The sequence below is a fragment of the Varroa destructor genome, unplaced genomic scaffold, assembly GCF_002443255.2.
Source record: "Varroa destructor unplaced genomic scaffold, Vdes_3.0 BEIS01000004.1, whole genome shotgun sequence".
In the NCBI taxonomy this organism is placed as follows: domain Eukaryota; kingdom Metazoa; phylum Arthropoda; class Arachnida; order Mesostigmata; family Varroidae; genus Varroa; species Varroa destructor.
The window spans coordinates 12,330,227-12,351,174 of NW_019211457.1; the positions used below are offsets into that span (position 1 = coordinate 12,330,227).

The 20,948-nt window shown below is 37.5% G+C and overlaps 1 protein-coding gene across 4 annotated transcripts; it reads right to left on the bottom strand.

Annotated features, from left to right (window-relative positions):
- Positions 1 to 1,233: 1,233 nt before the first annotated feature.
- On the bottom strand, positions 1,234 to 14,023 carry LOC111249537 (uncharacterized). 4 transcript variants are annotated; one of them, XM_086988994.1, is made up of 10 exons: positions 13,601 to 14,023; positions 9,000 to 9,131; positions 8,445 to 8,591; positions 7,989 to 8,099; positions 7,377 to 7,668; positions 6,477 to 6,703; positions 5,942 to 6,144; positions 5,398 to 5,549; positions 3,567 to 3,688; positions 1,234 to 3,183 (listed from the first exon to the last, which is right to left on the bottom strand). In XM_086988994.1, exons 3-10 carry the CDS (start codon positions 8,571 to 8,573, stop codon positions 2,002 to 2,004), a joined length of 2,418 nt encoding a protein of 805 aa, XP_086845120.1. In that variant the 5' UTR covers positions 8,574 to 8,591; positions 9,000 to 9,131; positions 13,601 to 14,023; the 3' UTR covers positions 1,234 to 2,001. The 4 variants fall into 4 exon arrangements, with proteins under 4 accessions (XP_086845120.1, XP_022659269.1, XP_022659273.1 ...); XM_022803534.2 differs by lacking the exon at positions 9,000 to 9,131 and having other exon boundaries at positions 13,601 to 14,022; XM_022803538.2 differs by lacking the exons at positions 9,000 to 9,131; positions 13,601 to 14,023 and adding an exon at positions 13,373 to 13,562.
- Between the last annotated feature and the right edge of the window lie 6,925 nt (positions 14,024 to 20,948).

Here is a 20,948-nt window from a genome sequence, read left to right on the forward strand (position 1 = left end):
GATCTACGGAAATGTGGCAACTAAAATTACTGGATCCATCTGTGGTATACCAAATGATGGCAAACAATGACAAATCAAGCATGCATTAAACCTTCATTGGGGACTTAAGGACGTCCATACGCAGAGCATCTATCACCCGGAAATTGAAGTATGTGATAGTGGTGTTGGGTTTGGCAATCTATCACCTAAGATCGCTGCACAGCTCACTAAAGAATACGGGTCGATGTTTTCAATTTTGCGAAATTGTTCTAAATTGAGAATGGCGGAATAACAGTGTATTTCATAACGTGACGCGCTCTGATGAAGTTTGTTTTAAGCTCTTCTCAGGAACTGTAAATCAACATAACAGAGCCTAATATATAAAATAGAATCCCGAGTTAATTTTAGAATAGTAGTCGTCCTTAAGTCAGTACCTGGACGGCAATTCGAATAAAGGAGTGATTGGCTCTGTCTTTTTAAAACTCCTACGGTAAGACCATTGACGTTGAATGAAATTGTCATTACATAGAACAAACAGGCTCAGAAAAGTCAAACAGCAAAGTTTTATCAAGTTCGGAAAGTTGGCTGTAAAATGTATGAATAAAAAAAACATCAGCTTGGACATTTATGATATAAAGCTTAGTAACTTGAAGTAAATGAACTGTACTACTCCAATATTACTACACAACAATTTGAACCACCGCGATGGTTACTGTATTTTAGATATATACTTACGCTACATATATATATAAATCGCTATTATTCAAAAAAGCTTGTTCGAGGAAGAATGCAGACAATCGCCGTCTAGATGTGCCTATTACGAGTACAACCAAAATTTCGGCCAATGCTTATGCCCTGAGTGTGATTTCCAGTATTGGTGTAGGATTGAGTACTTTGAAACAAATGTGTTCTGAAATGACCACACGTAGCCGCCATATAGCTCAGACTTGAACTCATTGATTATTGTGTGTCCAGTCTGCTCGAGCGAGACTCCTGCATGTCGCGACATGATAAAGCCGACTTGCTCACTAGACGGCGTTCATACAATTGCAAAGGAAATAGAAAGGCCCCAAACTGCAATCAAGGCGAGCAGTTTTATTAAATTAATATGACTGTTTAAGATCACACTTCATAAAATTGCGTGTGTCTTAATACGATCTAAAAAACCACTCCCAATTTAGATCTATCACTACTATATATATATATATATATATATATATATATACATATCGTTTAATTCATTAGAGTTCTACATTAGAGTTAATAAAGGGTACTTTGCTATACATTTTATTGATCATCCTATATATGCAAGACTTCACTCACATCACTGGCCGATCGCCTCTGGCCGATATACTCTTTACATATTGTTATCATATGGTACTAGTTCATCTTAGATTAAGCAGATAAATAATTATCATTTTCATCGTCGCGTTCACCATAATTGGCAATTTTTTTATATACAGCTACAGTTGTAAACCCCATTTATTGCAGTCCTGTTTTTTGATCGCCCTATATATTTATTCATTTGGTATTTCATTAAATAATGCCTTTATACAACATGTTTTGCATATTTGTCTGGTTATATGTGTACAGGTGTTGCATACACACTTATACTGATAATAACTATGTAGCTTCACCACTTCCAAAACGACACATCTATCTAAACTGTATTGATAACAGATTGACAATGTCACTACATGATAACAAGGGTGTGTTACAAATCAAGTTGGTCCCCACACGGAGACGGCAATGTATTAAAAGGCGTAAGATTTAAATGATCACATTAACGCCAAATCTAAAATATTAGTAAAAATAAGCTACTAGTGAACATTACGTTTAACTTCAATAACTACTATGAGAGATGCTTTTTGAACAGCCGCAGCTTTTATAAACGGGAAACCTTGTCAACTGTCATGCATAAGAAAGAAGCAATTAATGGTCATTTTAAGTGAAGGGTTACTCCGTAACTTTAACTCTTTAGTACTTCGTGTTTATCGTTAATAATAATAGCTAAAGGGTCACTTAATCAGATGTTATGCTATCGTCGATTACAAGGGGCGGAGGACTGGCTTCACGACAACTCGATACTACCATAAATCCATTGGAAGGGGTAGGATTTATATCACAGCCTCGTTGACTAAGCGATTTCTTTGAACATTTGTCAGACACCAACAAATTCGAATGGCGATCTGTCTCGCGCCCATCTGGCCCTTTTCTTGAAGCCGTCAAATCAAAGTGCTTTTTGACTGCTAACACTTGATCACCTTTAGAAAAATCATCGTCGCTAGTTCGTATTTGTACGGTAGAAGTTGCAGTTTTGGTTTTTACTGAGTTCCCATCAGAACGAAAACCTTTCATTATCCCAGGAAGTCCCGAATTCCAAACAATTGTCACTAAAGTGTCCTTCATGTTATGACTCGATGTTGTCTTAGTACATTGTACTGTCTTTCTTGTCAAGGTCACTTGTCCATGTGAGTTACCTTCTCTAGATTTTCTTGCAGTATTGTCCTGATTAAAATGCGATTGGGCGACAGGTATACCCCACGGGTCGTCATCCGTCGACAGGGGGTTCTCATTAGTAACTCGGTAAGGTTCTCGAGGAGGAGCATCAATACTTGGGGGCTTTATATGATCAGCGCTCATTGTGAATGACGTTGCCTGTGACATATTTTGACTATTCGCTATATCGATTTCGTCGTATTCGTCACGGTTTGGACTAGGTGACACTAAAGTATTTAACATAGGCCTACTTTCTGTTCTAAATTTCATTTGAGCTAATGATGTAGAATTTGGTGAATTGCATATGATAGCTACGTTTTCAGACGAAAATATTTGTGCGTCCGGAACAGCTTGGCCCTCTTCTATTACTGCCGTTGATGAAAAGGCCAACTTTGTGTTGGACAACAGTGAACTCCGAGCCTGTGAAGGTGAAGCCTTTGGTGGCATTGATTTTTCCAGGGAGTGTTTTGCAAGGCTATTAGAAAAATCGATACTTTGAATTGTATTTACAACAGATAACTCTATTTTCTGTAAACAGTCGTCCTCTGTTAAAGGGTCTTTTTCCGTGGATGAAGCAGGCGATAAGGTTGATAGAGGAACTTCGCCATTTCGATCTGATGTCAATATCTCTTCCCTTATCGTACTGGCTGGCGTTACGAGACAACCTGCTGGTGATGATTTTTTATTTATGGTTGAATCATTTGTCTTGCGAGCGGCAGCCATGAAATATAAAGTTAATAAACGCGAGTTACGTTTTCTCAATATTAGTTCTTATTCAAAATCTGAAGAAAACTGACGGAAAACTCGGAGATACATTTTTGGGGTTGAAATCGCAGACCAGCTTGTATCCAAAATTCTCGGTAGAAAAAAAATCTGCTTTCGCTCATACATTGATAAATTACTAAATTCATATGTTAAGGTTAATTTTTAATTGCGGTTGCATATAGCAGAAAGTATAGTGATAATAATAATAATAAAAACATGGGTGATTTTCGTAATGATACTCCTGCCAGTGAAGACATTCTATATAAAGTAGTAAATACGCATTTTACCGAAAATATTATGCAAATTCAACTCTGTCATCCTACCTGATCCTGACTGATTTGCATTTCTTTGCATTCGCTCTCGTTGTAATGTCGATTCAAGTATGACTTTAAGGCGAATCTTTGACCGCATCTACCACACTCATGCTCAGGATTTTCGCGATGTGCTGAGGAAAATTATCAGTCGTTGGAATAGTTAGGTTACATATGTAAAGCTTACAATTTGTTTTAAAAACATATAAGTAACAAATTATATCACCTATGGCAGTAATGACTCAAACTTAATAAGCCCATAAACGTATCCTTTCTGTCAAAGTGCTTTTTTACGCGTTAACTTCTTAATAAAAAATTATCAACACCTCGATCAATATGATAACTACCACAGTGATGGCACAATATGATTTATCTAAGAAATAAATCAAAAAGGCAATAGATTAAAAGACGTAAACTTTTTTAGAACAATTTTACTTGTTAGTATCATGATCTGTCCAACACATGGAAGTTTTGTCGTTTGCTTAATGTGAACAGAATAAGCTTATAAAAAGTTGTCGGTAGGCAGTGTAGCATAATCTCGTTGCTATTCATCATTGCATTGTTGGCATCGACAATCATCTCTCGGGTCGTGGTAACAACCGAAGGCAGATCACAAATTTTCAATTAGTGTTGTTGTTATCTTTCCAGGCAGAGTCCGTCGTCGCTTTCGCTAGGTAGAATTTTAGGCCTGTCTCGGTCATTTCAATACATGAGTTCGCAGAATTGATTGGGCTTGAAATGAGCCCAGATTAACATCCACAAGATAAGTGAAGAAAAGCCGGAACTGCTTTTAGTGAAAATGTGTGCAGGTCCTTTATTGTGGTTGCTGTCACCAGAACCTTTTGTATCTTTTAGGTAATATGTTTCTAAATTATCAGCCACTAAGAGTCAGCGTCACTCCTGAGTAGGTTAAGAAATAAATATCTAACTTAACCATTCGGAGATTCGCGAGAACACTTGATTGCCTCCATTTTTGGCAAATTCACAAGACCTCTTTTGTCGACATACTTTAAAGAAGACTTCTTTGTCAGTACACGCCTCTTAATTCACTCCATTACCGAAAATTAAAGCGGACTTAAATTTTTGTCCTGAGTAGACCCTGTAGTTCACTTGAAAGGGTCCACCTTTTACCGCCACTCACGATGATTGCGCATTCCTGTAGTATCGCCCGACTGTTTTTCAGCTACTGTCTTTCGCTGGCCCACGCATGTCAAGTGCGGTAGCCAATTTTCTTTGCATGAACCACAATTCTTCGTAATGCCCTGCCAGCTAGACGTTTTTTTGATCGCCTTTTTCTTAGCGTACTACCAAAACAAGGCCTAAGAGACGCAGCCATCTCATAGGCAAATACTAGGCCCATCCAAAAAAGTCGAGCAAGCCCGCCCCTCGAAGTCATCGAATTCTTATTATAGTTAAGCTGGCCCTATGCGGCTCTGCAGAACACTCAATCGCTTGGGGCAGTGACTCTATAGGCCAGTGTCCCTTTATAGTTGAGAGTTTTTTACGAGAACGTTTGCCTGATATAGGCCCACCACAGCTACACCCCGCCGCAGCGCAGCTGTGTCCGGGGTTCTCCTACCAGTCGCTTCTCATATCTGTCGAAAAGATTCTTCCATTCAGTAGGTCAGGAAACTTCCTTCATAAACTTTTGGAAAGAGGACAACACTACCTGTTGATTTACCGTTAATTATACAAAAACTGAATGTGTATCTGTAACTACTATTGAATGGTCATCCGAGTAACATTAAACGATCATCTCTTTCTGACTGGTAGACAGTTATGTACTCTGGCATTAGTTATAAAAATAATTATGAATTAAACTGTAATTTTGCAGATTATTTACCTTTTAGATGTCTATTAAGAGCCACTTTCCAGACAGCATAAAAATCACACTCTGGACAGTGCCACAAGCGTTGCTTATGCTCCGTTTTATAATGATTCTCGAGATCGTCCCGATCTTTGGCTTGATATGAGCAAGCGGGCCTGAACGGGCACCTGGAAACGAAACGAGAAAAGTGTTAAGCAACTTAGACTCTTCAAACATTTATCTTGTAGTAACTAATAATTTTTACTATCGAAGCAAAAACAATATAACTGCAATAAAGAATCTACAACACTTTTATAACAAACTTAAACCGAGAATAATTAAATATCGTACCCTGAGCATAATAAGAATCGTTAGTATTATGAATATTTGTTGGCATCCGCAGTTATCGTTTTAAACAGTCACAGTGGTATACTGTGACGCCATTGACCAAGCCCTCAATTCGGATTAATTTGAAGCTGCTATGCAAGATAACATATTTATTAAACTGTGATATATTTCCAATAATTATAATGAAGTAACCGAAGTCTTTTAAAGACGATACAAGATGCAAAGTACTCGCCTATATCTACTAGTGCTTGCATTTCGATGTGCTACTTTTTCGAACGCATTTCTGTGAGAAGTTCTACTGTGAGTCGTAAAATTTGCTAGAGAACTTGCTTCATAGGCACACAGAGGGCACTTCATTCGCGGTTCGTCCACCTTTTTCCCAGCAATTTTTTTTTGCTTGGCGTTCACTTTCGTCGTATCCCCTGCATGAGGTTCCTTAAACAGCCAAATAATTTATTAATTTTTCAATTAGATCTTAAATATCGGAAAAATTTTTCAAAATAAAGTTTATCACAAAACGCATACATCATACTGGAACTTCCTACAATTATAGCCTTTGATGTTATGAAAGGATATATGAGAGGTCTTTGCGTACTTTTTTATTTTGTGAAGACGTACAATGTTATTGTATATTAAGTGTTAACGAGGGGTAAGATAGCTATCTCTTATAATAGCTATTTTTCATTTTTTTGCGCAGGGACAAGTAGCAGCGACGCTCAAGAACACCAATTCATATTTCTCACGGCAATGAGGGTTCTTTTTCATACCTTCATGTGTAGTTGAAGCATTGAATGAAATTTCGTTTCGAAGGCACAGTTGGGGCACCTGTAAGGCCCAATGACAGGGTGGATCTTGGAGATGTGAGCGTTAAGAAATTCAAACTTCGAAAAGATGAGCGAGCATTTTCGACATGCATATCGGTTTGCTGCTGCGGATCCTATAGTGCTTTCACCGCCTTGAGCTGAAGCTGCCGAAATATCTCCCGTTTCGCCAGCTAAAAACAAAGCGAGCTTCAATATTAATATTGTATTATTATTAGTAAATCGCTAGGAAAATAATGACTGATATAAAATACGAATTTTTACTTATTACTTATCTATTCTGATTTTTCGTTTACTAATGGCTAAGTGTTGTTAGAATAGGTAAAGCATAAAGTATTTAGCTGTGGTTAAAAGTTGAAAAGGGAGATCGTAGGTGGTATTGTTATCATCGGACATTTTTTATCTTCACATTCCGACCCCAACCCGGACAAAAAACGATGACAGCCATTTAAAACAAAGAACGAACATTCTGATGGTCTATAGTACAAGCAATCCAAAGATGAGAAAAAGAAAAAAAAGAACACACGGTAATTACATCCTTTGATAACTTAATATATTTACGCAAACAAGTTGGAATAGCCTGCCATTAACGTGAATGTGCTGTTGTACTAATGCCATTACTAACAGCATTAATAGTACTGAGTGCAGAACTACTTGTAGTAACGGATATCACGCAATCAATTAATTTGCTATGGATCGTTATTAATCTGTCATTTTCTTTTTATGCTGTTAGCAGTTTGGGCTAAATATGCGTACCGGTTATTATTATTATTATTATATGAGATTGTTTACAGTTGGTTTCCTCCCTTAATTATTATGCCAATGATTTTATTATATTCTTCATACCTTTGTCTTTATTAGGTAGTCGTTTTTTCTTAGGTGGTATTGGCAGTGGCGAAGAAGAAGTGATTTTCAGTAACGTATTGTGACGTGATGATGGGACCATAACTTCAGGTATATCTCCGAGAATCATTTCGCATTCTCGGTTGTCCTCATCCACATCATCGATCTCGTCAGAGCCACCATCCTCCATCTCTTTTTTCGGATCATCTGCTTCACCATCCTTAAAGATATGTTGTCCCTCATTTGCTCCGATAAGAGAGGGCTCACGCTCCGTTTCTTTTTCTCCCATCGGACCCTAATTTAATTTATATCATCAAATTGAGAGGCGTTATAAAAAGAGACATTCGGCACTCACTGCCGTTGTACATTGCAATATTATAACCATTTTTCAGATCATTCTTTTAAGTCGAATCATCTTTTTTACCACAGTCAGACAATGTAATGAACACCTTGCTCGGGGTATAACAATTCCATTAAAAATGTAGAGAGCAGGGCTCCATACTGACAACGTATATTTTTCTGCATTTGGATTATAATAACATAAGTTTTGGCAGCTGAAATTACATATCATGAAGCGTCGTTTAGAAGACAAACACAAGGACTTTTGTCTAGTACCTCTACGTCTCGATGGGTACTTCTCGTTCTGAAGTCTGTGGCAGATTTCTTTGTTAGATCCTTTTCTCCCTCGCGAGATCCTTCGGGCAACTCGCGGTTTTTAAGCAACAACTTCATTAGAAAGCACAGTCGTGTTAATTAAATTGGTAAGTTTTGGTTTCAGCCAACCAGATATTTATTGAGATACAAATTCGATCAAATTTTTTTCAATATTAAGTTAAAGGTAGTGGTTTCAATAACCATCAACGCGGTTTCATAAAAACAAAGCAATGCTTTCGTTCCATTTTTATGTTTAGCATGAAAAATGTTCCCATAATAAAAACATACATATACATATATCTCCTTTTACCATGGAGCCCCTTATTCTGTTTCAAGATAGTTATATTACATTTACATTCTGTGACTTTATTAACAATAGGCAAATTCCCTATAAAAAGACTGATAAAATAAACGTACTGCAACATGGTTATGGAATTCGCCACTAAAAAGGCTAGAGATATCGACTGGTTGCTCCGCTGAGAAATTCGGCTCCCGACAGGTGCGGTACTTTAAAGTCTCCTCAAGGGCATGTGCTTGAAAATTCATCACGGTGAGACAGTGTATCTGAAAGTTACGTATACATCAAATAAGATCATATATCCATAGTAAGATAATATGCAAGGATCGACACCAGTTTCATTATTATTAGTTTCGTTGTACTTAAAAGGCCTCTCAGGCGTCTGAGTTTGAACAACTTGAAACTGTTAACCGTTAGCATTGAAAGGTTACACGTTGCAAGTCAACATATAACATTTGAATTTCTTATGAGCGATAGACGGGCTTCAGCTGCAATACGTATAATTGCGTGTCATCTTTGTCCCAAAAACGACGCTGCCCGAATCGTCGCAATTATCTTGAATGCCCAGCAAGACTATTATTTGAATTTAATTAATTAAAAACTTAAGAGCTTAATTAAAAACTCTACTACATTTAACTTGTAATTATGAGGAATCCTTCGGGACTTCTACGAACCGTATCATGTCGAAATAATGCATTCGCTATATAAAGCTATTGCAACCGGTACGCACTGGATCCATAGAAGTAGCACCTTGATCAGCGCTGTGCTGATCACCGGGATAACCTAATATGATATTAGCGCTGCACCTTCAATTAAGTAATGATACTATAATCAATATGAGATAATGGCCCGGGTTTTCTAGCCAAATCGTATTCTTTTGCCGTTTAATACCCACCCAGAAAATCTCTATAAAATAAGGTAAATCATCTCCACGCTTTTAAGGATGTTTAAGTCATCTTTTTGAAAATCAGTAAAAAAAACATGTCATCTAGTAAATACCTTATCTCCAGTAAATATAAGGTTTATCTTAACTTAAATCAGATACTAATTATTCTTGTTACTCATCCACTATTAACTGTGGAAATTTTCTCATGAATGGTCCGAAAGACGCTGAAGTTCTTTTTGACATTAACAGGGTTAGACATTTTCTGACACATACATTACATAATAACATGCAGTATAATAAAACTGTGCAACTCTATTCTTCTTTTTTGTTTCTAACATTATTATAATTTCAACTGTGTGGTATTAATTAATAAGTGGGAGGAATTGTTTACCGTGGCCCATTTGGTTGGGTTCGCACTTCTTATGTAGAAACCCATTTTTCACCAACGTAAGTTGATGACAGAGAGCGTGACAGTTCAATTATATTCTAAACAGTCCTAAAATTCCTGGCTAGCGCGTTGCTTGGTATAATAGACTCTGGTGAGTCAGTGTATGAGTAACGCTGCTGGATTCTCTGCCCTTAGACAGGTCATCGAAGGTTGTTTCGAATTAAAGGGTCGCTTAGTTAATGGGACGCTAAGGTCGATCCACAAATCTCTTCACACAGTTATCTCAGGGCGTCTTTCTCCATTTTAGTGACACTATTTGTAATATTGACATAAACGTTTCCAAAAAAAAATGTAGTAGGGGTTTAAGAAGGTTTGGTTAAAGCCATGTAAGCCTTAACCAGCTAGTGTGCAGAAAACGCGATTTTTTTTCAAGGTCTTAACAGTCAGATTACAGCCCAGATCGCAACCTGGTTGTCATAAAATACTACAAAAGGAAAAGGGCCTCGTCAAGAAAACTGAAAACCGCCGCTTTGCAAGATCAGCGTATGAATGTGAATGCTGCGGCGTTGCATAAATGCAAAACTGATAAGCTTTGCATTGGTCTAATTTAGCACAATCCAAAGACACCTCTAAAGCTTACAGTCGATTTGTCGATGCTCTCTATAATGACCTGAATGCTTTCGTTAAAATCATCTGCTTTTACCAACAGCATAGAGGTAGTGTCTCCGCAATCTCAGCGTTCGGCGTGCTCAGAATACATAAAACATTTGTTCAAACATCTCAACATCTTAATTCAAATGTCATTTGCTGGTTACGTATTTAGCTTACGTAGTAAGTTACGCAACATTGGTGTGCAATATTTGACCTTATGATTAATTATGGTTCTGACTAAATAATGACTAGGTTGTGATCAGTCGAACAACAGATTGACAATGTTGTTACAGGTAGTAAAATGCCCATGGACACGTAACATACATATAGACAAATATTGTTTTGTATTTTTTTTTGATACCATTCTTTGCCAACCCTTTGCTGTCAAAAAACATGACCAAACTTGGTTGAGTTACTTTGATAGTATCCGATACCTAATACCGATATATGCAAAAACCCGCATATCGTCGCGCTAAAAGTATTCATTCAACAAACACGAGGATCAACTTCAATCAACTACATTGGAAGGTAGACCGAACTGACTTTTTGTTGCCTATTCTATCGTTTGGTGGCCACAGGCCACTCTTGTAACCTTATAGGATTTTTTCTAGGATTAGCTTAAGCTAGTTCACATTAATTTATTTGTATTTACACATAGGTGGTTCCGTTTGGCTGCATACTTTGGTAAGCGTGTGTCTACTGCACATGTAATGTTCCATGATGCAATCGCCTGTTACATCACTGGTTGTGTGTACATGACACAGTAGAAAAAACGCATACGTTGATGATTAAATCAATGATTTCCCAGATAGTTCGGGAGATCAAAAATATTGTCTGTTTATTGACGGATCCGTTTGCCGATTGAACGAAACTTGACTGGTTCGTAAATCGAAAAGCATCCGAGTATCTGACCAGCTAAGGTGTCTTTCCGTAATGATAATATCCGATTAGTAGACCTTTAAGAAACAAAACAATCATTTGTTGGCTTTGGAGAGTTGGACTGGTCTCAAGTAGACTCAGTGAAAAATGTTTGGTATGAATTAATAAATAGCAAATGAGGCTTTATTATCGGTTGATAGCCCTTCACGTGCGAAGACAAAATACGGTGACGAAATTGTCATGATATCAATGTACACGCGCCTATCACCAGTTAAGCTATGTGCCTGAACCGAACGAGTTGTAACGAACTTCGTAGTGCCAACAAAACGGGTCGCATCTTTCTGAGATGCTCTGACCCGGATCATGGGCCACCACCCTGAATGTGTTCCAGCAGCTTCAATAGGTAATATTAGAAACAATAGGTTACTTTCGTTATGAAATGTATGTTGTATGAATGTTGAGTCAAAACAAAAGCTAATTAGATCTAATCTCGGTGGATCATAAAGCCTAAATGTGTTAACGTAAATATAATAGAACCGGCCATATCGGGTTTCGCTACTCGAGTGGGAGAGCTGTTTTCCGTAGAAATTGCTTTTATGCTTTTAGGCGTACAGACAGGCCGTGAATACGGTGGATTCGTAGTAATGACAAAAAATTGAACGGTAGTCAAGATCTCTAGAACATAGCAACTAGTGCTCCTGAAGTAAAATTGGACGTAACTTTCAATGAGTTATTCAGTTGAGTCGCAAGGAATGTCAAAGCAAAACCTCATTTTGGTTTTACGTTTGGAGCAAAACCTAAATAGGGGATGTTCGATTAGGATTGAAACGCGTCTGTCGTAGATTGAAAATTGTATATATATGTAGAAAAAGATATTTGAAAAACTGGGTTCAAAATGGAAGCTGAAGATTATCGAGGTTTATTCTAAGTACATCATACGTGACGTAATAACAGCGTTTTGCTCTTATTTTTTTTAAACTTACTATCGCTAACTAATAAACGTTATAACTAAAAATATTTATCACATGTACCGCTGCGTATTGTTATGTTATAATAGTGCAACGCGACATACAACTAAATCGCCACCCGCGGGCTTTTTACTTCACCTAATTTTGGAATAATACTTACAATAGAAGTAACGTCCATTAGTAACCATCTGTACCCATCAGATGATTTTTTTTAATCTAAAAGTAGTGAGTTTAAAAATTAGTCGAGTATTACTTCAGACGATTGATTCCTTCCACTACCAAACAAAGTGCGCCTAGTCTCGAATCTAACGCGTATCCGTATGTTTAACAGGCAAATATATTACCGAGTCCGCTATTATAGCGACGACCGTACTAGGTATAACCAAATAACTTCGTCAACAGTATACGTTAAACACATTTTTCTAGAATATATGTACAGCACCCCATCGGCCTTGAAAATCAGCCCAACCGATGCCCTCTAAGGATACAGTTAGGGTCGGACAAGCCCAAGGTTTAAGTACAAAGATAAGGAAGGACAAAAAACAAAAAAGCCATGGGGAGGCTTCGCCCTGTGCCTATTTTACTAAAATAGGCGTAGATGACGCTCATCATCGGATTAGTGTTTCAAATTGCAGTGTGCATTGTTTTCAAGCGTACGAAGTGGAAAATGACTTGCTAAAATTGGTTAGCGACCAGCTAAATTAACACTTTATTACGGTAAAAAGCTAATTTCTGCTTCTAGGGCGAAGTATTTCACCAATTAGATCCGCAATCACCCCAGATCTTAAACCCTGGCGACTTAGAAAGAAACCAGTCCAATACTACCATATTACGGGCTCCACTCGGGTCCGATAAACGAACAGGTTTAGGACAAGCAAATACGGGCCTATTGGGATTAATAGTTATTGCGGTAACCATGATCAATATAGCATTATTGTCAATGTTTGATATAACCATTATCGTAATTAATATCCCTATTATCGACTATTGAATTGCAAAATACCTTTTGCCTGTGGCCGTGATAATGTTCGTAGTCGTCTTGTATACTAAATAATTTAAGATCGTTTGCACACACTGTATGCCAATCGTGATTGTCACCATGGTATCAAGATTAAGCCACTCTTCCTGATATGGAGATAGAGATTTCGTATTTAAATCATTATCCGAAACAAGACCAACTTCTAAAAACGATTGCAGTTCATACATGCCTGCGGTTTACAAGTACTGATATGTTTTCAAAATAAGCTAATTTAGAAACTCACTCTGCATACTTACGTATAAACACGTTAGGAATAAATGAATGGTAGACAGTTATTGAAAGCACAGTTTTTAAGATACGTTTCTTGCCTAAGCCCATCCACGCATCCTTATGTTCGTATTCTCTCATTCGCTCTCGAGGCCATTTGCCATAGCAGCATGGGCGATGTCAAGTTCTTGAGAAATAATGAACGTTTTTTGGCTAGGTTATTCACTGAAGTAATGATAATACTAAATTCGGCTTACCTTTTGTTTACTAACTATTTATTGCCGTAGGTACGCATTATATACATTTCAGGACACTTTCCTTTTTTCCACCTTCCTCACTTCAAAGACAACTACCACTCTATGAACCACAAGTGAAGCGAGGGTCAAATGTCTTGCGTCGAACCCACGAAACCTAAGTAGGTTAGTAACTGATATTGTTTAACAGCATCAATGTATATTTGTGATTTTTTGTTCTCTGAAATACTCCTAAACCATTATGTAGTTCATTTTTAGGCACAGTTGCTTTACAGTTTAAGCAAGCAATTAAACTACTTTAACGTAAGCTGAGCCTTTTTATGAGGTAAACAATTTAATAGGTAAATGTTGCTGTTACACAGCTGATCCATCGAACAATATCCTTTTGTCAGAGGCTGTCTGCTAGCAAATTCTTTTTGGCAGACCAAAGCGCAGACAACAGGAGGTACGCCCCGCCACAATCTATCAAACAATCAACAGAATCTTTTAAGTTATCACCGACCCCTCTCCGCTGTGGAAAGGAATCAGGGCGAAGGAGGCGCGAAATTCAATCTTGCCTTCAATCTTCAATGAGCCAGTGATGAGAAACTAGTCAGATTTAATATAAAGCAAACAGGTTACACATTACGTAAGATTGGACTGCCATTTGTTATCCCTTGCGGGACCTTGCCACGCTTGAGATTTGCCCTGCATTTTCGGTTTAACTGCGGACATACATTTCTGACTATTAGTTGTGCAGCAAAATGATCAATGGTTTTGTAATAAATGGGCAGTCATTTTGGTGAACTTTATAATTATTTAGTGTTACCAAACCATTTGCAAATTTGATTTTCTTACATACAAATATTACAAAATCTGAAAACAAAGTACGTGAGCCAGTATAGCTGTACAAGTGGTATCAGTAGATCATAAATACAGTGTCCGGTCTTTATTAGTTCAGTGCTCTAGTAATGTGTGAAATGATATTAATAAAACGCAAAAAACGTGAACTACGTAGCTAGAGGGGTAGCAGCAGTTCCGCTCTTCTGAGGAGGACCGAACACACAACGAGGCCCCGTTAGCTATACGGAGAGCGCTCTCTGAGCACCAAGGCACTATAAGGCAAAGCCAACAGTAACAGTACATCCGTAATGATGCTGATAATCGTGTGCAATTTACTGGACAGCCCACAATTGTAGATAAGCAATATACAACGGCGATTTTTAAACTAAAAATGCACTCACGTCAGCCAAAAGTAATGAACAGAAAGAATCCTGCGTTACTTTCTACGACAGGTTATAAATTCTTAAAATTTCAAAAAATCGACACGAAATCATATATAATATGATCCTCCTGTTCCTGAAAACCCATCGAGATGAAATCCATAAAACGGTCGAAAATAAAATAGTAAGTCTGATGCTACGTTTCTTTTCTCGTGATCGCACATGTAACGACACTGTCGTTAAAATAAACAAAGCAGTTTTTTTTAAACTGCTGTGGGAAGTAAGGCGCTTACTGAAACTAGTATTTAGTCCCCTCACTACTGGCTGTAATCATTGCTGCAACTCGACATGCTTCGAATGCACTTCCGCTCCATTTCAGTCACGGCCGGGCTTTGGGCCTACACTTGGAACACTGCATTTTTTAATTTCTCGATCTTCTGGGCTTGCTCTTGATGTAATACCACATATTTTCGATCGGACTCAAGTTGAATGAATTTTCAGGCCGTTGCAGCACCTCAACAAGGCACGTTGTCCCATAAGATATGGTTTCCTTCCGGGACCCACTCTGTACGTGCAGCAGTATTTCCACTTGAATTATTTCATTACATAGTCGTTTTAACATACCATTGAGCAAGCGTAGAGGTCAGCACGGCCGTTGTAAGTGTTTCGTTTGAATGCTAAATCACACAGGATTAGTGGGATCTTTTGCCGGAACGCCTGAAGACCTGCAGAGCGTTACCAGCTAAGACCCCAAAGTACGACTCATCTGCGCACAAACCCCTTTTCACTTTTTAGCTATCCGATAGATGTTTAGCCCACTTGAACTGCCTATACGTTTGCAAACGGTTTTACCGCGGCTCTTCATCGCGGTTTACGACAGCAAAATCCACGGGATTTCGGTACGACGCCTGAGCGCCTGTCCCCCTATCTCCGCTTTGCGTTGTGTACCGTTTTCGATTTCTGTACACTTCTTTTTGAATAAAGAGGCATATTGTCCTTCTACTTTCGTGCTACACTGTCAACTGTACACTTTGATATTACAAATTGCGGCCCATTCAGAATTTTCTCTTCATGATGGCTTTCTTTATATGGGTCTGGTTATTAGGACCCGCTGCTCTTTAGTGACGTCTTCCCGGGATCCCATTAAAAATTTATAGATAGCCACAAAAACGTTAAAATCACTAAAACTGACTTGATGTAATCTACAGTCACAACAACGTCATTATCGTAAAATAAATAAGGGTAACGATAATTGTTGTACTACATCTCGAATCATTTAAGTCTCAACATAAATGGAAGAATTCGATATACGACGAAGTACCAGAATTATTCATAATGAATTCAACGCTGATACATGTTGTGGTGAACAGCAATTGCGCATCAAATTTCGGTACATGTTTTCAACAGATTCCTATAACAGCTTGAAATGTTTCCCTAGCGTCCTTATATACGAACATTTAACTAAAAGTGGAGGAAGGCATCCTTTACAAAGAAAAAAAACCGCTCGCAGGTTCGGATGCGGAGGTACTTTTGGCCAAACTCAACGACGTGTCAAAATTCTAGGTGGCTTTATTTGATTACCAAATGACTGTATATTACAAAGCCTTTTGTTGAGGGGTTGTATCTACATCCAATATTTTATTGACAATCAACAAATTTGCAATAAAAAAACCGATAAAACGAATGTAACATTTTTCGTAGAATGCAGTTTTAAAATTCACTTTAAGTTTATAAAATGTACGTTTTTAAAAATGTATTGACTGCTTCAGGTCAAAATTGAACCAAGTATTCTTTTAGTTTTTCCAAATAATACTGTGAAACTAAATCCGCGTCGTTTTGACTTTTTGGCCTTCTTCTGGTAACATAACCATCTCATTAAGAGCTTTGTAAATAACTGATGGTGCAAGACAAGGGCTATACAAAGAATGTATTTAAAATCTTCCATCCAGATTTTCTCAATTAGTAGTAGTAGCTAAGAATGTGACCGGACAAGTTAGTTGCGTGTTAATCCTAGGGACCTATTAGGGCCTAGGTTCAAATCCGAGCATTACCACACGATTCGTTTCTTGCTAAGAGTCACCCGTTTGATGAAATGCCTAACGACGATACCGGACGTAAGAAACTCGAAACACTGAGAAGTAGTAAAAGACGTATGTGGTCTGACATTGTCATGGCAAAAAATGGTGCCTTTTCTGTTCATTAAATCCGTAAATATCCGTTCAGATAATCCGTGAATTCATAAAATAAAGTCGATTCTTTTATAGCTTGTTATAATATTGTTTGTTGTTTACGGTATAACCTAAATCGATCGATTTACTACACGACAGTGATTCATTTCCTATTCCACCAAACACACTGTATCATCTTTGTTGGCATCTATCTGAACTTTGTCACGAATTGTGGATCACTTTTTATTCTTTCATTTGTGTTTTATTTTTGTGTGCTCCCATTTTTTCGTCAGCCATAATCAACTGCGTTAGAAGTAACTCGATTTAGTTGCGTTTCCGAAGGGTTCCGCAGAGAGAACTACGAACGAATAAATCATTATGCATCAATCCGAGTAACATTTAAATTTCGAGCTTCATTCTGTAATCTGTTATCTTCGAATAGTGTAGAACTCTTTGGTTCCTTGGCAATACCATGACTACTCGCGTGTACGTCTTGCTAAACTTTCAAAATAACTTTATTACTTTTTTTCGTTGCTGGTTGACTACTACGAGGAGCATCTTTCATATAGAAATTTCCTAAACAAAAGCGACTGAATCATCCCTGGATCACTTCTTCCTATAACGCATATTGACTATAAATAACACACAGCAGCATGCTGGCCTTTATCCTTGTGAGAATATAAAGGGCACCAAAACGCTCCATCTTAACTCTGACTAAAGGGGCTCCAACAATTTTAGCACATCTAACACTGTCAAACATCGACTTTCAAATAACACGAACGCTGACCTATATTACATTAGCTATGTGACCTTGAAGCTACTTAGAAAGAAATTCGGTCAATACCTTTTTTCTTTATATGTAAATATATAAATGTCATAATAGTTATAGTACTCTTCCACAACTACTATAAATAATAATTTACGCAATGATTCGTTTCTATAAAAATGAAGGAATACCTGAATTTATGTAATCAATATTTATTGTTTACTAGTTTTCAATGGAGATGGCGTCGTATGTTCATGTGCAAAAGTTGAAAATTTATTTTCAGTCAAGTCAAGAAAAAAGCGAATTTTGATATTTTTCTTTCCTCTGTTTAAACATCTGTTTGGTCCATCGACATTATAAATGTCACTACAAAATGACGTTTGGGATGTTGAGCCGTATGATTTTTATTTGGAAAAGTATCTATGTAAATTTATGAGTACAATAAATGTCGAATGAGCTTTCCATAAACAATTTGAGAATCCATGAACCTCAGACCAGAATGTTTGGGCAAAGATTTCAGGATAGCCTAGCTTTAATCAAATAAACACGCTTCAAAATATAAAAATGTGTATATTGTAAGTAAAAACAATTTAAGCGGTAGAAGAGTCGTGGTCGATGAGAAGTCTACGCACTTCTTTTTCGTCTCTATTTAACTACCAATTATCGCTTGTGCTTAACGATTTCTCATTTCTCTCTCTGAGCATTGTAACGTTGGCAGTGCAGTATCGGAAGAGTGTGTGAATATCCATCTTGTCCTAAGTGTCACATTGTAAATAAACCTAGCCATTATCCCGTTGCCCTGAATCCTGGTACCATTGTACCTGTAATAGCGTAAAGGGTAGCGTTTTTGTATCCTCTAAAACTAAGACCAACTAAATATTTGCAGCGAAGAAAATAATGTACTTGATATGACTGATTCAATAATCGTGAACAATGCTTTATTCTACTACATCTATCTACGCCTGTACGTATCTGTATACGCCTGACATAAAAAAACTGTTCCATTTGATCGAGTCAAAGCTAATCCTTTTCACGATATTATCAAATGTCTCTGCCCCCCGTGTAGAACGTAAATACGAAGGAAAATCCTCAGACTGTAGTGAATCAAAGAATGAAATCCGACAACCGTGTATATTATTATATCTCATAATCGCATACGTATCTTAAAAAGGTTACATATGACGTGGGTGATCTGTCTAACGAAGAGTGCATTCATATAAGCAAACAAAAGAGAGTTTTTATGTTGTCTTAAGATAAGCTATACTATTTACCTGTCTGCTGAGACCGACACGGATAAAAAAAAAAGCGAAAAAAAAAAAGAGTTATTTGGTTTAATATGTTGAAAAGTCTGCGTCGGAGGGTAAACGAAACTACGAGTTACTGCCAGTACTCACAATGAAGAGATCCCAAGAACGTCACTCATATTTCGTAAGTCTTTAGATTCATTGTTTGTTTCAAGGCCTGTAGAATACTCATCTCATTTCAACTGATCCCAGTTTATTTAATCACGCAATGAAATATACAAACGCGGCATTTTTAAGCACTCATCTATTCCACAGAATACTTTGATAGTTGTGGTATTAAATACGTGAAGCATGTCTTCCTGTATTCATTTGACGTGAACATGCCTATCACGATGTTTAAAGATGCGCTGATTTAAGCATTCTGCAGTGGCTAGGTTTTTTAAGAGATACAAAATTGTAAATAACTAAATTATATCAGCGTAGCCTTGAATAATTTTATCTCTGTCTCATTTAACGAACCAGGTGTGGTGCTGCTATTCGCTGCAGGGCAAATATTTGGCAGCTGCAAACCACTGTTAAGTGTTTTTTATGTTACTACGAGTAAAAACCTGATAGCTTAGTAACATATCTACTGTATATATAAACTACATTTAACATATAGTAACATGTCAATGAGCATTCCAAACTAGTTTCAAATTCTTCCCATACAGCTACTTACACTTTCTAAAAGTAACTTAAAGGGAGGAGTGGTCTGAACGATTCCTTTTAATGCTTCTCATAATCATCATGAACATGTGAGCATTACTGGTCCAAATTTCAGCGTTAGCGAATGGTCGCCATAGTATATGGCTGCTACTGTTTTACAGGTCTACTGGCAAAAGTTTTGATAGCAGGGCCAACCCCGGCTAGACCTTTCTTAGGGCAAGCAAGTCCTTAAAGCTACAAATGGTCCCGAGAATTTCTTCACATAGCTGAAATAGCTAGATGCGTTAGGAAAGCACAGTTGGTTTTGGGAAATCAAATTTCGGTGTGAAAGAAGCCCTAATGGCGTGCTGGACCTAGAATTCGAAAAGCGATTCGAATCAACGACTACTTTGATTTATTCTCCTTTTTCTGGTTAGCACAGGAATTATGAGATTTTATAAGACGTATTTATGGAAAAGATTGGTCTATCGTTTCTAGCAACGTGTGATATTACAAGTACCATTTGAAAATAGGTGCAGTGGCCTAAAGTCGGATTGTGACCTGCTGCTTTGCCATAGTACATTTCTTTACCTGCCACGATATTATTCGACTACTTAATATATGAAATGTATTGAATATACCAACCCAAGTACAAATGCATAAATTTATATAGAAACAAGGAGGTGAACAACGCAACGTTAGCCAAACACGAAACCTCAAAATAATTGCATCGTAACTACTAAGGTTATACTGTGTATGTTTACTGTATTTATTGTTACAGTACAGTGAAATAAATAACTTAAAATAAAATAAATTAGATAAATAGGCTCAGAATATATTGACTTCGAACGAATCAGTATGGCTACTTTTCCAATCAGTGGTGATGCTCACCAGCCATATTCAGCTTAGGCCTAGTAATGGCAAATCCAACGGCACTGCTCCAATGTACTGTAATCTCTTCTGTTAGACTTAAAACAGTCAGCACATTTTATCTTTTTTCAATTAGGGTGACTAAACGTCGGCTAATTATAACAAAACTAGTCGCTAGTAAGTCCTTTACGGCGACTTTAGTTGGCGATACGATGTTCTGCATCGATTCCTATTATTAGACTTTTCGACAGTATATGGATGCTTACGTATGCCGAAGTCCAATTTACTATGAACACCTGTACCGTTTCAATCAAATACCCTGGCTTAGAATTGTTTTAGCTTGATAACCACCAAATTTTCCTGTTCGCTTGGATGATAACTCGAACTTGGTTACCAGCATCATCATACCCATATGGA

Coding starts and splice junctions, on each gene's coding strand:
- LOC111249537 (XM_086988994.1), bottom strand. CDS start 8,573: ATGAATTTTCAAGCACATGCCCTTGAGGAGACTTTAAAGTACCGCACC. Junction 8,100..8,444: donor AATTCCATAACCATGTTGCA/GTACGTTTATTT, acceptor TTTCTAATGAAG/TTGTTGCTTAAAAACCGCGA. Junction 6,704..7,376: donor ACTACCTAATAAAGACAAAG/GTATGAAGAATA, acceptor CTTTGTTTTTAG/CTGGCGAAACGGGAGATATT.